We start from the raw sequence: 16,797 nt of genomic DNA, 5'->3' as shown, positions 1-16,797 counted from the left end.
CTCTCTGAGCTTCTCTCCTACCCTTCTTGTTCACTCTGCTCTAGCCACTGGCCTCCTTGGTGTGCAAAGAATCTGCCAAGCTCCCTGCAGCCTCAGGGCCTTTGCATTAGCTGTTCCCTTGCATACTCACCTTTTCACCTCCTTCAGGTTTTTGCTCGACTGTCACTCAGTGATGCCTTCCCTAACAGCCTATTTCAATCTCAGCCCCCCAACCCTCATCCCACCAGCACTCCCTAAATCTCTTCCTTGCTTACATTTTCGATAGCAGTATTACCTTCTAATATATTATACAGTTTACCTTTAAATTTTGCTAGTCTATTTCCCACCATGGATTTATCCTTAGTGCCTAGAATAATGCCTAGTTATAGTAGATACTCAGTAATTGGTTAAATGAATGAGTAGATGAGTTAAACTCTGGAAAATTTGATCACAAGTGTATACTGAGAGATTCTTTGAGGAAAATGAAAGATAAAATGTGAACGGTATTGTGGAAAGAGACATTTTAGTAAGAGAACGTAGACTGGAGCCGTGTCTTCACTGTTCCCTGAACAGCGAACCGTACTCATAAAGTTGCTGAGATAAAGTTCTCCTGGTTAGTAGTGTCGTTCATATGGAGAGCGATGCACTCTCTGGCTTTCGCTACCGTAGGTCCTTGGCGTGTGTGACTCCAACCATTGTGATTTCAGCTATTCACTGACAGCCCTCAAGGGTCATACCATGAAGTCGCCTGTGCTTTGCAGAGACACATGTGGTGAATCCCCATGCCAGTGGTGAGCCCAGATGGAGCCCGGCGGATGGCCCACACCCTGCATGCAGGTCATCCTGGTAGCCTTCTTTTCCTCAAGATTTGGAAACTCGTTCAGTTACACTTGACCCCATGTATATCAGAAATTATATGTTACAGTGATATTTGTGAATTTGGATAATTGCAAAACAGGGTTGGGGAGGAGGTGTTTCATGAATGTTAAGGGTCTGTATACTCTGTAGGTATTCTGGTGAGTCTGCTCTTTCACTAAAGGTCTGTTTAGTATTTGTGATCCCAGGTTCCTAAAGGGTTTTGAGCAGATCAATTAAATCAGCTCAAGAGAGGCAGCAGGACATGTAGAGGTTAAGAGCACAGCCTTGTGGAGCTGGGCCACCTGGATTTGAATCCTGACTTCGACAGTGATTAGCTGTGTGATTTTGGGCAAGTTACTTAATCTTTCTGAGCCTCAGAGATGATGATGATAAAAATGATATGTCCCTCACTGGATTATTGTAAGAATTAAATGAGTTAATAATATTTGTGAAGCAGTTATAACAGTGACTAGCACATAGTAAGCTCAGCCTAAGTGTTTGGTAAATAAAAATGAAGACGTTTATTTGGGAGGTCTGTTAGAGGATGCTTCAACCTTTGACCACAGAAGGCACACCAAGATAGAGAAAGAGATGAGCGTAAATGATATAATTTGAAGTTAGAAGAAAGCATAATTTAGTAGTATGAAAAAAAATTTCTTGAAGGTAATCCCTGATGGGCATGGATTAGTTAAGTATGAAAGAGTATGGTAGAGTGGTTAAAATTGTGGACTTCTGAGTTAGATTGCCTGCCTTGTCTTCTTGTTACACTTACTGTGTGATTTTGAGTAAATTACTCAACTTTAAATTACAACTCTAAAATGGGTATGTGAAAAGTACTTGCCTCAGGAGCTTGTCATGAGGATTGAATCAAATAATCATTGTGAAGTGCTTAGCACAATTCTTGGCATGTAGTAAGTATTTAAAATGGGACTTTAAAAAATTTATAGATGATGAGAGTCCCTAATCTCAGTCCCTACATTGTTATAGGTATTGAAATCCTTTAGCTAGAACCTTTAGTCCTGTCCTATTACTGAGCCAGTCGGAGAAAATCTGACAGCATCAGGAATGAAATAATACATACATGGTGCTTAGCACAGTGCCTGGGATGTGGCAAGAACTCAGTAAACTGCCCGGAGCCTCATCTCTGCCAGCAGGTGTGGTGGTTCATCATGGTCTATGTGAGCAGTATGCTGCCACATTGGGAAGAGGCGGGAAGGGAAGGCATGATTTCCAGTGTCAGCTCTGGGTCTCAGAGGAGTAAGTCAGAGTCTGTACCTGATCAGATGCCATCCAGCTGACTCCCAGCACTGTGTCCTGGAACAAACTCATCCTCTTGAATCCCCATCCACCTGCCAACCTGAATCTCACCTGAGGTCACTGTAAAAGCCACAGCAAATCTACGCAAAATCACAGGCTAAACTGAAATGTGTGGATTTTAGTTACCTGTGCTATCCCTGTGCTAATTATTATAAATAATTAACATTGACTATGTATGAATTTAAAGCTAGGCTACAATTTCCAGAGCTTATGTTGACATTTCAAGTCCTAGTTTCCTTTTGCAGGTGGTTACCATCCAGCTTCATTATTGGTTGACCTAGACACAGGACGATGTTTTATTTGTCCGGTTGCAGCCCGAGGAAGAAAATCGAGCTTTCTCATCACTTCTCATGCTTCTTCTGGATTTTTAAAAAAGTTTAAGCTGCGATTTATTTTTAAGCTCATTCATTCATGTATTCATTGAACAATTATTTACTTAGAACCTACTGTGTGGCAGGTCCAGGTATGTCTTAACTTTCTTTTTAAAGCAGATGAGGGGAAATTCTCATCTGAATTTAATTCTGCCACTGCATATTACAATGCAGTTAGAGTTTATGTGAGGTTAAGTTCTAAAGGTAGCCAATAAGGAGAAAATTAGACAGTTAAAATTATTCTTAAAAAATCCCTTAATTCGCCCACAGACATAGCATCTTTCAGGGAATACAGCATAGCCATTTCCCCACTCTAGCTTTGGAACAAATCACTGTTTCTTCAGTTGAATACCCATCAAGTAACTGGCAGTTTGCTTGTGTATAGGTGTCATGTTGTTTGAAAAATACATTCAGGGCCTTTTAATTTAGAGATGCACTTAGTACCAAACGTGTGTACCCTTACTGTGCTCATTCCTCACTGGTTAATTCATTCATTCATTGTTCATTCATCAACATTTAGTGAGCACTTACTATGTTTAGTGACTGTGCTTGACACTGGAGATAGAAAGACTATAGAAAGATGGTACCTGCTCTCAAAGAGCTCATAATGTGGTAAGGATGACTGCCATGACATGTCCAAGTACAGTCGCCTGAGGTTAAATGATTGTGACAATGCAGTGTCATGCGTGCTATATGAGGAGCAGGCACATTCAAGGAGTCAATGGAGAACAGAGGAAGGAGGGTAGCCCTTCCTGGGGAAGGGTGTGTCTGAGAATGTCGAGGCAGTTCCAGAGAGGTTTGAGTTGGGTCTTTAAGAATGGGTTTAACTAAGATGACATGTTAATTAGCGGAAATGTACACAGAGGCATGATAGCCTGGTCAGGGAATGGAATGGCGTGGGGGATGGCAGGAGCTAAGTGGGTAAGGCTGATGACAAGCCTTAAATTCCATGTTAAGCCTTAATTCCAACTTTAATATAGTGAAGAACCATTGAATGATATTTAAAAGGACAATGATACCAAATTGTGTGTTATAAATGGATGGATTGGGGGAGGGGTGACTTCTGAGCCAGGAAAACCAGTTTGAACCATTGCTAGGAGGGCAAGTAGGAGTCCAGCCAGCATACATTCACTTCTAAGCCAGGACATGTTGGAGCATCCCTTGACTAAGATCTGCCTTGCAGGATGAGTCCTTTCCCCTTGTGACCCTGTGGGTTGTCTCTTCTTCCTCCCTTTGCTCTGCCTCCTTTCTCTGCTGCTGGTTCTGTCTGGCTCTTGGCTGAAGACCTGGCGGTGGTGAGGAGGAAGGCAGACAGGATGGACATGCCCACTGCTGCCTTCTTGGCTTCTCACATGGAGTATCTCCAGTCTTTTCAACTTGCCTCAACCTTCTCTTAGGACCTTTCCAATTTTCACACCAGAGCCCTTGAAGAAGAGCAGTTGAAAGGTAAAAGAGTTTAGAAGGGAGCCTCTTTTTCCTGTCCCCAATGGCAAAAACTCTGAGAAAACTTTCAATGGGCAAAGTGCTGGATTTCTCACATAGGAATGAAACTCTCCGTTCTTCAGTAGAACTCTGGTCAAAAGCAACACGTGGTGATCATGGAAGCACATGGATTAAGAAAATGAAAGAATGTGTGACTGTGGGTGTTGGCTAAGTCCAGGGAGTGTTCTGAGGGAGTCATGTAAGCCATTCCCTTTTCAGCCCTTAATACTCCCTCTAGCAATTTCTCTCTTCATTTGTCACCTCCTCTGAGCCTCCATGCTTTCCCGCACCCCACAGTCCCTGTCTCCATCTCGCTACCAGTTCTTCTCTTGTGCTTTATTGCTGAGCCTGCTCCAGCCTCTCAGAGCTCAGTCAGCAATCTGAGGACAGAGTATAGGAGCCCCTGCCCCAGCATGGAGAAGATGGGAGAGAGGAGTTTGATCCTATGGAGGACCCTAGGAGGGCAGTTCATTGCCGGTCTCCCCAGTTGCCTCTCCCATACTTTTCCTCATGGAGACAGCATTATGGCCTTAGGCTCAGTAGGACTGTTAATCTTCTGTTATACTCTCTAGGCCCTAGGGACCTTAGATTTACGTTCAGCTAAAATTAATTGAACTTATTTACTCTAGGAACTTATTTAACACCCTAAATCACTTATGAAGTGTTTTAGGCTCATTTTAAAGGACACTGAAGAGACAGGTTAACTAACTTTCCCGAAGTTATGCCGTTACTAAAGGGCACATCTGGGATTTGCACTCAGTTTTGCCTGATTCTGCATATGTGTGGATGGGCCGCCTTTTGTACCTGACCATCATGTAAAATAATGTTTCCGAGGGAAATTAAAAAAACAGATTTGCAAATGAGCTTTTTTTTAATTGGAATTTTTATTGTGATAATTGTGCATTCACATGCGTATTTGAGCAATAATACAGAGATCGCTTGGGCACTGCCAATTTTCCCCAGTGTTAACATTTTGCAAAACTTTAGTACGGTATTGCAACCAGGGTGTTGACACTGATGTGATTCAGTGAACTTGTTCAGATTTCCTTGGTTTTGCTTGTACTCCTTTCTGTGTGTGGTAAGTTCTATACAATTTTATTCACCTGTGTAGATTCTTGTATCCATCACCACAGGTAAGATACTGAACAGAGCCAGCTCCACAGGGATCCCTCATGTTGCCCTTTTATAACCACAAACACCTCCCCACCTACCTATCTCTACCCTCTGGCCACCACTAGTCTGTCCTTCATATCTAAAACTTTGTCATTTCAAAAAGGTTCTGTGCAGGGAATCATACAGTATGTAACATCTTGGGATTAACTTTTTCCACTCAGCATTATCCCCTGGAAATTCATTCAATTTGTTCTGTGTATCAATAGTTTGTTCCCTTTTATTGCTAAGCAGCATTCCACAGTATGGATGTACCATAATTTGTTTAGCCATTCACCTGTTGAAAGATATCTGGGCTAATTCTAGTTTTTGGCTATTACAAATAAAGCTGCTATGAACATTTGTGTCTAGGTTTTTGTATGAACATAAGTTTTCATTTCTCTGGGATAAGCGCCCAAGAGTCCCAATGAACTTTTAATGCAGTTCATAAATCCACAATGAGGTTTGGCATGATCCTGCTCTGGATTACATTTTCACCTTTTGTCCAGTCCACAGTGATTTCGTGTGGGGCTGTCGCCCGTTTCTCCCTGGCCCTGGGCCTATGTAAATTTCCAGACTGAGTAGGGCACTCCTGGCCTTTGAGGTGGGGAGCTGCTTTGCTTTGTTGCTGCCTGATCTCGGGGGCTCGCTTCTGCCGTTAGTCGTGCTTGTCAGGTTTGCCACACTGGTACTTCTTTCTCCCAACCTGTGTGTCCGGAGCTCCAGCAGTCTCTACAGTGGAACCAACATTCTTCTCCCTCCCTGTGCGAGGGGAAGGCCCTCTGGGGCTGGGGAAGCTACGAAGAGAATAGCTCCGGCTTTTCCTCCGCCCCTGACCTCTGGTTCCCTGTAGTGAGCACACGTTACCAAAAGATGGCAGTGCTCTTTGCAGCTGCTGAGATTGCTCTCCCCTGTCGCCTGTGGATTGGAGAATCAGACTTGTTCTTTATGGGGAGGTTGAAAATGTGGACAGGAGATTTTCCAAAACAACAAAGGCATCAAACAAATGCTGTGCAGTTTAGAAAGTTTGAAAGAAAACATCACGTTTGCCAGTGATTTGTAACGAGAATGGTTCCTCGCTTCTTAGAAATGATTTGACTAGGGAATAGAATTCAGAGCTGTGTGTGTGTGAGTGTATAATTTTAGATGTCAGAACTGATTGTTGCATCTGTGTAGCTCCTGAAAAAGACCTGGGAAAGTGCTGGGTTTTGCCTCTCCTCTGATCTAAGACGGGCCAAGGAGCAGGGCCAGCTTGCTTTTGAGCTTGGAGACTTGCGATCAACACCTCTTAGTTTTCAAGTTAAGGCCCTTATGCACACTGTAAATAGAATATTCATGGCAGCAATGGCTAATAATAATAAAACTCTTCACTTCCTAGTATTTGTCTGCACCTCTGCATGCGTCACTTCGGTGTGTATGCGGGCATGTGTGTAAAGAACTGTTTAAACATTTGCTCTGCACAGGAGAGCTGTTGTAAAGTGAGAGATTACGGGGTTCACTGCATGTCGTAAGTAAATCCAGCTAGTGAGGATAAAGTGGGATGAGTTTAAATATGAGGTTAACTAATTAACTTTAAGCTGTATGCATGGAAAGAAGCAGTGGTGTCAAACTCAGGTATGGACATGTTAAAACCTGGAGCTATTCTGCTCCCTAGGGTGCCACCCCCTGGTGCCTTTTGGAAGTAGTCAGAAAGCCCCGATGTTCATTTGGTCCCTGGAGCCTGGTTAAGAGGAGAGCAGGGTGTGGAGGAGAGGGGGCTGGCTCTGCGATGGGGGGTCCAAGCCCCAGAGTGGATCCCTTACGCAGGGGCCGGTGTGCCAAGGCTGGAGGGTCTGTTTTCCGCTTGTCCGGGTCTGAGTGCTGACGTTGCTGTGACCCTGTCGTTCACAACATAGCTGCAGTCCTGGGGTGACAAGGGAACAGGTGGCTCCGCCTTAAGCAGCAGCATTTTTGCTAGTGCATCCTTTGGCAGAAGCCTTAGGTTAGGAGGAGAATTGCTCTGTATAAAGTTATAACCCTGAAACCAGATGCTGTTACTATAGAGACAAGTGAAATGCTACCGTGGGAGGTGTAGCGGGGGAGGGATTTGAGAAGGGAGGTGGGAGGGCAAGTGAGGCGAATCTGAAGGCTAGCACACCCAGACCTTCAACCTTTAGCAGCACTGTGACGGGGCAGGCTTGCGTTCTGAAACTTGTGTGCTGGCGGCCTGCCACTTGCTGACTGGCTGAGTGGCAGCTGCTTGGGCAGTGTGGACTAGCTGGTGAGCACGTTGGCAGTTGGCGAGGGCTCTGGGGGAGGGAACTCAGAGGGGTGGAATGTAGATGGGTGCTCAAGGCCCAGTGGCTGACAGTTTTGCACAAATGTTTCTCGTGCCGGGCTTAAGTCACCCTTACAAGCCTGCTCAGTGATTAGGACTGGCTGGTGAAAGCGGGTCCGTTTGGCAGCAGATTTGACATGTGTTGCAGTTCAGTCATTTTGGTGTCCCAGAATAAAGAAGAATGAGAGAAACTCCATGTTGGGTGTGGACTTCTGAGGAAGGGGGGTCTAACTTCTCCTGTCAGAGGCCCTGTTGAAGGAAGGCAGTATTGGCCCCGTGTGGATTTTATACTGACTGATATGACCCTTATCCCCGTGATGCTGGTGAGAAGCTTCCAAATCTATTCTGAACTTTGTCTCCTGCTGGCAATGTGAGCAAACCAGGGAGCTGTGTAGAAGCATGCTCCTTCCCTTCTTTGTTTTCAGCAAATGCAGTTCCTGTGAAAGGAACATTTTAAGAATGGATTTGGGGACCTGAGCAGGGACTAGATGAGTTAATTTCTTCCTCCTGATAGAGGGAAAGCTGATTGGGTCAGATGGTCATTTTAAAAGATCTCTCTCTTTACTAATAATAGCAAACAACTGCTGAGAGGGTTTTAGTGGGGGAACACAAACCCAAATAATTGACATTTGTGGTGTAAAGATAGAGAAACGCTGTGAAATCCCTGTACTTTGTGTCGAAGCCCAGATGCGCCAGGCTGGACTTGCTCTCCAGGAGGAGAGGGCTGCTCTGGGGAAAGGCTGCTGTGTGTGTGTGGGGGCAGGTTTTTTATTTTCAGTTTGCAGCACTCATTCTTTTTCACATCCTACAGGAAAGAGGCTGCTTGCAGATGCTCTGCATTGTCCGTCAGAAAGAACTAGGTTTCTAATTACTTGCTATGTATAGTCTTGGTGGGAATGTGAAATATGTATCAAAGAACCAGGGAATACACCAATCATTGTTCTCACTCTGACTCAGATGGAGCATGGGATGGTGCCTCAGTTAGGCTGGATGGATTTCTCAGCCCAGGAAGAGGGCTCTGGGCATTAATGTTTCTGTCCTCCCTGCCAGTTGTTACTGGTTTTCTTTCCTTTGGTTGTTGCATGCAATTTTTGGAAGGGCTGAGGTGCAAAGGGTAAATGTTTTATTTGGGAAATGTGTAAAAGGTCAATAAAAGACTTTAGGACCAGCTTAGTTAAAGATAGGGTGCAGGAATGATGTTGTACGGGAAATAGTGTTGGATTCTGGAGGTTCATGGGACGGGGAAGGGTTAGTTCTGAGAAGTGTGGGCTTAACTACTGTTTGTTTTCCAAAGAGGAGACAGTACTGTTAATTTACGTGCAGTAGTGCAGGCCTCCAGGATTTTGTTGTGCTTCGGAGGTCTTTTAAGAAAATTTCCCCATTAAGCTGTCATCCTTATCTATGTCTGCAAATGCTGTGTTACTGACAGGTTCTTGCCCTTTGGTCTGACTCTCCAAGATTGCTCAGGGGAGTCTTTGAGAAGGTAGCTGAGATTACACGAGAGTCCTTGCCTGTCTTGCTCATCCCTTTGTCTCTAGTGCCTAGCAATGTGCCTGGCACCTAGTTGGTACTCAGTACATATTTACTGAATGAACGAATGAGTGAATGAATGAATGAATGGAGGAGTGCAGGAAAGAGGCAAGGGAATGATGGAATGCCGTCTGTGTGTCCAGCACTGGGGATGGTATGTCTCAAGTGCTTTGGTCATCGTCACCAACAACCTCCATGTTGCCAAAGCCAAGTTTTCCTTCTCTGTCTCCATCTTTCTCAGCCTCTCAGCAGCAGTTCTCTCCTCTTTCCTCAACCTCCCTGACATCACTCTTTCCTGGTTTTCCTCTTACCTCACCGACTGCCTTTGTTCGTCTGCTCTGCTTGTAAATGTTGGCAGCACTTGATCTTACGTCTACTCTATTTCTACATTGTCTTCCTGGATGATCTCATCTAGTAATAACTTCAGATACCAGCTTTATTCATTGATTCTCCAGTTTTCATCTGCAGCCCTAAGGCTCCTGAGCTCCAGACTTAGACATCTAGTTGTGTACCTGACAGCTCCTTTTTCATATATAATAAGCATCTCAACCATAGGTGGCCAGAAAAGGACTCTTGATTCCTTCCCCCAAACCTACTTCTCCCACAGCCTTCCCTGGGTCCTGAGATAGTTTCTTAGTTTCTTCTATCCTCTGACTATAGATTTTTCACACAGCAGGCAGAGTGAGCCTTTAAAAAGGCAAAGCAGCTCAAGTCACTTTCCGTCTTAACACTCTTCAGGGGCTCCCATAACACCTAAAATTCTGACTGCTTACCATGGCCTGCATGGCCCTGATTTCCTCCAGTATTGTCAACTGCCGTTTACCTTCTTCCTCTCTGTCCAGCCTCAATGACCTCATTTCTGTTCCTTTCAAATGCCTGGTTCCTGCCTATCATTTTTATCTCTGCTCACATGTCACCTCCTCAGAAGCCTCATCTGAACCACCTTATGCCAAGTAGCCCCCTGCCTCATTTTATTTTCTGCAAAGTACCTAATGCTGTCTAAGATTACCTTCTTCCTCTATTTATTTTTAGTTTCCTAGGAATTTTGTCTGTCTTGTTCATGGATGTATTTGCCTTCAGCTGGAGAGTGCCAGGAACATAGCAGACACTAAATAAATATTTGCTGAATCAGTGAATATGCCATATCATTTAATCTTTCTGGGAACCTGAGGCTCAGAGAGGCTGGCAACTGACTTGACTTCTCAAGTCTTCAAGACGTTTTCTTTTGTATGATAATCCTAATGCTGATCCATATCCTATTTGCATTTAGTTTTATATTTTTTAGTTTGAGTATAAAGAAGGAAAAGGATATATATCAGGATGAACTATTGCATACAAGGCTCATATCCCTGAAAGGAGATATTCTGCAAGGGTCCAGAGGTAATGAGTGTCTTAATGGGATTGTCTGCCAGTAAAGGTCAAGGTAAAAGAGAAAGGAGGAAAGAAGAAAGGAAGGGAACTTATCTGTATGGTGCATGTAATAGGTGCCAGGCACAAAACTCAGTGCTTTCACTTATGTTACCTAATTTGAATCTCAAAACAATCCTGCAAAGTTGATATTACCCCCAGTTTTATAGATGGAAAATGTGATGCTCAAAAAAGTTAAATTCTTTCCTCCAGATGATACAGATACTAAGTGGTAGAACTAGATTTTTTAAACCCATGTCTACCTGACACCCAATTTCTGACTTTTTATGCTTTGCTAGATGGATATGCTCCTAAAATGGAAAGGAGGAAAATGTGAATTCAGTGCATATTTGCATAGATTGTAAGAAATATCTGAAGAACAATAAGTCATACAAACAATGTGGAAAGCAGACCTACAGTATTCAATGCCTGAGCATATAATTGGATGGATAGTATACAGAGTGAACATTTGGTTCTCTGGCAGAGCTCATGTATGGTATGACATAGAGCAGCTGTCTCCCAAGAAAGTTCTTTGTTTCTAGACCGGTATGACACAAGCAGCATTTGAGCAATTCGAGATTTCTTTCTGCTTTCACTATAAATAGAGTTCATGGAATTCTGTATGTCAGAGTTAATGCAATGAAAAGGAGTCAAAGAATATGGAAATAAACCTTAACTCATTCTATAAACTAGAAACATGTTTGGCATCAGGAGGCTGTAAAAACGCTGTCATTACTTGGATGGATTCTGAGGTCTTATTTAGCATATGAAATTGCAGAGTAGATCCTATTATGTAAGGAGAGAGGAGAACAGCATAATGTGGCTACAAAATGAAGAACTTTGTGCCCTTCAGGGAAGAGTTAACAGGACAGATGTACACAGAGCGAGACGTGTGGTAAGAATGTGGAAAATGAATGAATGAGTGGCATATATATGTGACTGTTGCCGAAGCCGGGTTGCTGGATAATCCTCAGATGTCAGATTTCCGTAAGGCCAACATGTGACTCAAAGCTTGCCACTCAACAGAGAATACTGGGCTGTGCTGGTATTAAGAGGCTGGCTGGAAGCTAGGCTCCCACTGTGCACTAGCCTAACTCCCTGTCGCTGTCTGTGTGTGGGTGGGTGTGCATGTGTGTGTGTGTGAGGGTATACATTTTTATGCAGTGGGTGTTTAAAGAGCTAAGCACTGAAGCTGGATTTCCACAAACGATCATCACGAGCACTCCAGACACACCAAACTTCCTCTCTTGGTATTTTTTTTCTTTCATCTTTTTTTTTTTTTTTTTTTCCAAATCCCAGAGGGGAGAATCCTCAACATCCAGCCTACAGGACTGAGATGATTTTCTCTCACCTGTCCGTGTGGGTGCCCTGTCAAGGTTAGAACTGAAGCTATGTGGGACCGGCGTATTCTCAAGCACCAGATGAGGAGCTGCGTGAAGGAGTAGCTGACACCAGAGGAAGAGCGACTCTGCCCCGTTAACATGAACAACAGCCTGCAGGTTAACCTGCCCAGAAGCTGGGCTGCTTCAAGTGGCTCACTCCAGGAGAAGTCTGAGCATTCTTTTTTTCTTTTTTATTACTATAGGATGGAGGATGAAGCTGTCCTGGACAGAGGGGCTTCCTTCCTCAAGCATGTGTGTGATGAAGAAGAAGTAGAAGGTGAGCCGTATGGGTCTGGGAAAGTGTGTATTCATATACATATGTCTTTGTAGAGAATTAACACTCATAAATTTCCTTTCATGTATCTTATATTTTTGAAGTTAAAAACCAAAGCTTTCCTATGGAGTTTCATGAATCTCCACATTTTGCTTTAACATGGAAAGTAATTCAGAACTTCAGCAGACCATCAGAATCTGATTCAGTGTGGTCCTGCACAGTTAAAAAAAAAAAAAAGGGAAGGGGCTTACTTTGAAGCAGGTGCCTGTGTTAGCTGTGCCTCTGTCAAAAATAAATATTTTGCCGGATAATATTAACCACCTTCCAGTGACTAATTCAAGGAAGCTGCTAGATTGGTATAAATGCATTTGGCAGTATCTTCTTATACTCTTTTTTATAGCTTGCAGGGTAGAGAAACAGATGTTACAGAAGGAGAAAGATACCATTGCTGCAGGAAAAATGGGTCTAAGCTGAGGATATAAAGAGTGATAATTATGGATGAGTCTCAGTTAGGAAAAGATGAACAAGCATTTTTTACTTAAAAAATCTCCAGGACCTCTTTTGCTGAAGTTCCCCAGTGCCCATTAAAAACCAAATAAGAGTTGAATTTTAGCTGGTTCTATGATGCTTTCAGTGTGCCTTCTCCTTTTGTCTCTCGACTTAACAATGATATGGAATAATACTATTTAGTTGATAGAAGGCAGGGCTTAATTAATATTCATTAAAGTAATTATGTGAAGGCATCATAGATATACAAGGTATTATTAATATTTCTAATGAGAGTTTAGAAAATAATCAGGGTTGTAGACAGTACTCTTGAAGTTAAATACAACTTGCTGGTGGATCATATTATAAATTGTACCCTTTAAAATCACCCGAGGAACGTTCGTATGTGTTTTGCAAACTCTGGTCTGACAGGTACCATTTGGTGACTATTTAATGCCTACCAAAAACTTGGACCAGAAGGGTGATGGGATCTGGAAAAAGAGGGTAGGTATTGTGTGTTCTGGAGTGATTCTTTGACCAAACCCAGCACTAGGTTCCAGGCAAGTGATGCTCCTGTGCCACCTGGAATAGTTTGAATCATGTGACTATTAGGTTCTTTTGCATGTTTGCTTAATAAGTTTCTTCTGACCATGGAGGGTTGGAGGATTGGTTCCCTCCCTCCACCTCCTGACTTCCTGCATTTATGCTCTTGAGACTGACTAATAAGAATCTGATGCCCAAGTTTCTCAGGGAAGAGGAAACTACAGTATTTTCTTTCATATTGTTTTATGGGTTCCTTGCACTTTTACAACGTGACTGTGGGAAAATGTCAAGTTAGTGAAAGCAAAATGGTCAAACTTTTGTCCTAAGATTCTTGCAACCCATGATGTTAAGTCTCCATTGTGGTGACTCTGTCACTGTCCCAGGGTCAAAGAGGGGATAAGACTCTTAAAGTTATTGCATATATAGATGTAAGAAATATTGTAGGGCTGAATAAATATCCTCTAGTTTCAGGATAACTACAGTAGAAAAATCAGTGAGAAAGCTTGGGAATGAGATCTACTCTGTGTGTGTGTGTGTGTGTGTGTGTGTGTTTTCCTTGAGAATAATGTTCTAGCTAAGTTCACAGGAGATGTAAATCACTTGAATTTGTAAGATCTGTAGGATTGACAGCATGCTACTACGATAGGATATTGTACATGGGTTTCTTAAGGCTTTGACTAAGAAGTTTATTTCCTGAAGTATTTCCCTGACTTTTAAATACGAAATTAAGACAACAATGCAATGAATAACACACAAATCTGTAGTCAGGTTTCTTTAAGGAGGAACATAAAAGACAATAAAAGGTGGTAGAAACAGCTGCAAAATTTTTTGCCTTTGTGATGATTAAATGTGCCACCTGGATTTTATGTATTTTCCTATTCTGATAAGACTTCTATTATAATAATTCTCTTTCATGTTAATTGGAGCCTGGGCTGATTGCATTTCTTTCAAGGCGTGTTTAGCTAGTTGCCTGTTGTTGAGTCTTGAGACCCTATAGGATGGTTGCTTAAGGTGTCATTATTTGGTGGAGAATGTCCAACAGTGTAGGCTCCTCTACAGTACAAGTCTTGGAACTACAATTAGGAACTATTCATTTCTAATTCAGTGCCTTCCCAATTGACCCTCCCATTTTCTCAACTGGCTTCATCTGGTGGGGATGGGAGCACTGAAATTTTATAGTAAGTCTAGGTGAAAGTGTAAAGAAGTTGAAATGGACATGGGTTTGATGGCTTATCCACGGTCCTAGTGGTTGGGAATGAAGAAAGAAACGCCTTGACTGTCAAGACCTCTAATAAGGATTTCGAGTGGGAATGTTTTCCTCAAGGACATGAGTCTATCTCATATTTTTAATTGCATAGAGAAGGATGTATTTGAAGGAAAGCAAACTGTTATCTCTGTTCTGATGTAGTTGAGTTTCTGATACATTTATGGCAGAAGTAAGTGCTTCAGTTTTAAAGATCAGAAATTCAAAGGGCAAGGAGCTGGATCACCTTACCTTTCTATTATCAAACGTGTTTCCTTTTATCCAAGTAGTTATTTCTCTTGCTTTCAGGATAAACACAATTGAAATGTATTACAGCATACTTGGCAAAAGTAAATTTTAAATAAAAGTGTGTTTTTTGAAGTAATTTGCACAATAAGATGCACTCCCATTAAGTGGTTATTAGGGTGACAGAGGTCCAGTAGCTCTAGTTACTTTGAAATGTTCATGCTTTTAAAATTCTTCTTAGGGTCAACTAATTTGGGGTGATTGGATTGAGCTCAGCCTAAAGGCAAGAAGAGCCAGATGCTCTCACATAGTTCTCTTCTATTGCTGTGGTTCTGAGAAGAGGAGAGATCGAGACTGCCAACCACACCCTCAGTTCACCTGGTTCAACTTTACTCTTAGTGGGTGGCATGACACTTAATCCACGTTCTAAAAACTCAATAGAAAACCATCAACTGCAAAACTCACTAAGAATAGAGTGAGTCAGAAGAGGAGTCATCTTCTGTTTAAATAATGAATTTTCTATGTGGGATATATTTAAAGATCTAAACCTCATTTTCACATAATTTCTCATGTGCATTTGTGTTAAGGGTTTAAAGAGATACTCTTTAAAAAGGAAACCAACTGCCAACTTTAATCTTTAAAATAAAGAGAAGCTTTTATATCTGTTCTTTCACTGATTACCTTAAACTGTGTATGGTTTTGTAAAGTTAACATTTTTGGCACAGAGTGGTTACTGTGGATAAACTCATTTAAAATTTTTAACATCTCAGATGTTGTCTTTGCTTCTGTACCAAAAGACTCCAACTCCAGTCCAGGCGCTTCCAGAGAATTAGTCTGTAAATGACAAAGCGATATTACCAGAATGACCCAGAAATGCTGGCCATGAGGAACAATACTAAGTTTTCATTTCAAACACATTTAGGGGAAATTGCCAAGTTTTGTTGGGTTAACTAGGGTTGAGATGGGAAGAGAGTCCCAGGTAGCTTTTTCCAAACAGAAGGAAATACTATGGCTGTTTCATGCTTTAAAAAGTCAGCCAGGATTTTGGATCTGTATGATATAAACAGATTACTTAATATTCTCATATTTCGCAATAGGGGAAAAGAGCAAACTCCACCTTATCCTTTGAGATAAGGCCTTGGCTCTGCAAGGGTAGGTAACTCCCCAGCAAGCCTTGGCAACTCTGACTTTATGAGGAAGGGCCTTTTCTTAACGTCAAGTCTAACCAGCAAGTCAGGAAGCATAAAGTACAGCAGGACAATATTGGCCGAAACTTGTCTCTGATTCTGAGGTTTGATCGGTGCTCTCAAAGCTATTATGATATATTGTGGTGGTTTTCCTCTTCCATTCAAAACCAAGTCCAAAAGGAAGTATGCTCCCATCTGTCCAAATGGAAGAATAATTCTACAAATTCCCATATCTACTGATGGACATTAAGAGAGAGAGTATTGTTGAAAATACGTGGAATGTACAGGAGGATTACTTTTAGGGAAATAAAAGTAAAAAAGTAGGACAGGATCTGGAACAGAGTAGACATCCACTAAATATTTGTTAAAAGAAAGAATGAATAAATGAATATATAACGTAAACTAAATAAAGCATATGTAGAAGTACCTTATATAATCTTCTAAAACCGTTGTTTAAAGTTTTAGTTAGAAGTTTGGTTCTCCTACGACTCTTAGTCGAATGAGATCATGTAGTATCTAATGGTCCTCTCCTTGTTCTGACTCCTATTGAATTTTGCAAAGATCATTGACATATTTATATTGTTTGTATATTTATATTGATAAGGAAAAGAAGCCCTAAAATGCCTCTGCCTTACTCTCTTTCCTTCTTCTACTCTATTTTTGAAGAGAGAGACTAAAGTGATGAAATGGTGGCTTTCGTCTATTTGGAGGTCAGGATCTCAACATTTTTCAGACATAAAATCATAGTGACTTAAACCTATTTTTCACTAGAGGATATTATGGTGATGTATTTATGTGTATTGGAGGAGGTAGTATTCTAAAGAAAAAGTGGGGTCTGGTAGACATTTGTTAATAATTACAATCGTAAAATCATAATTGCCAAGAAGGAGTAAATGAAAACCTATTGGATGGGAAGGGGGGGCCAAGTCAGGGCTGGGGCTATTCTGAGCACTGGATGTAAGTGTCCGGTTGCATTTTGCTGACCTCTTCTCTGCTGTTCACTCTAATTGCTCAGAAACTGTGTGT

General features: G+C 42.0%; 1 protein-coding gene across 6 annotated transcripts in view; it reads left to right on the top strand.

Moving 5' to 3' along the window:
* SLC4A4 (solute carrier family 4 member 4) overlaps window positions 1-16,797 on the top strand; it is a 318,368-nt gene that overhangs the window by 32,159 nt on the left and 269,412 nt on the right. For 2 of the 6 annotated variants that reach the window (XM_070505687.1, XM_044766111.2), the window contains exon 2: window positions 11,996-12,069. In XM_070505687.1, the coding sequence (XP_070361788.1) occupies window positions 11,997-12,069 (73 nt within the window). In that variant the 5' untranslated portion in view covers window position 11,996. Of the gene's footprint in view, window positions 1-7,372; window positions 7,417-7,567; window positions 7,797-11,461; window positions 11,661-11,995; window positions 12,070-16,797 lie in introns of those variants that run through there. The other 4 variants (XM_070505686.1, XM_070505685.1, XM_014847228.3 and 1 more) reach the window with 4 other exon arrangements.

Source organism: Equus asinus, chromosome 3, assembly GCF_041296235.1.
Source record: "Equus asinus isolate D_3611 breed Donkey chromosome 3, EquAss-T2T_v2, whole genome shotgun sequence".
NCBI lineage: Eukaryota > Metazoa > Chordata > Mammalia > Perissodactyla > Equidae > Equus > Equus asinus.
This window is presented reverse-complemented; position numbering and strand designations above follow the sequence as displayed.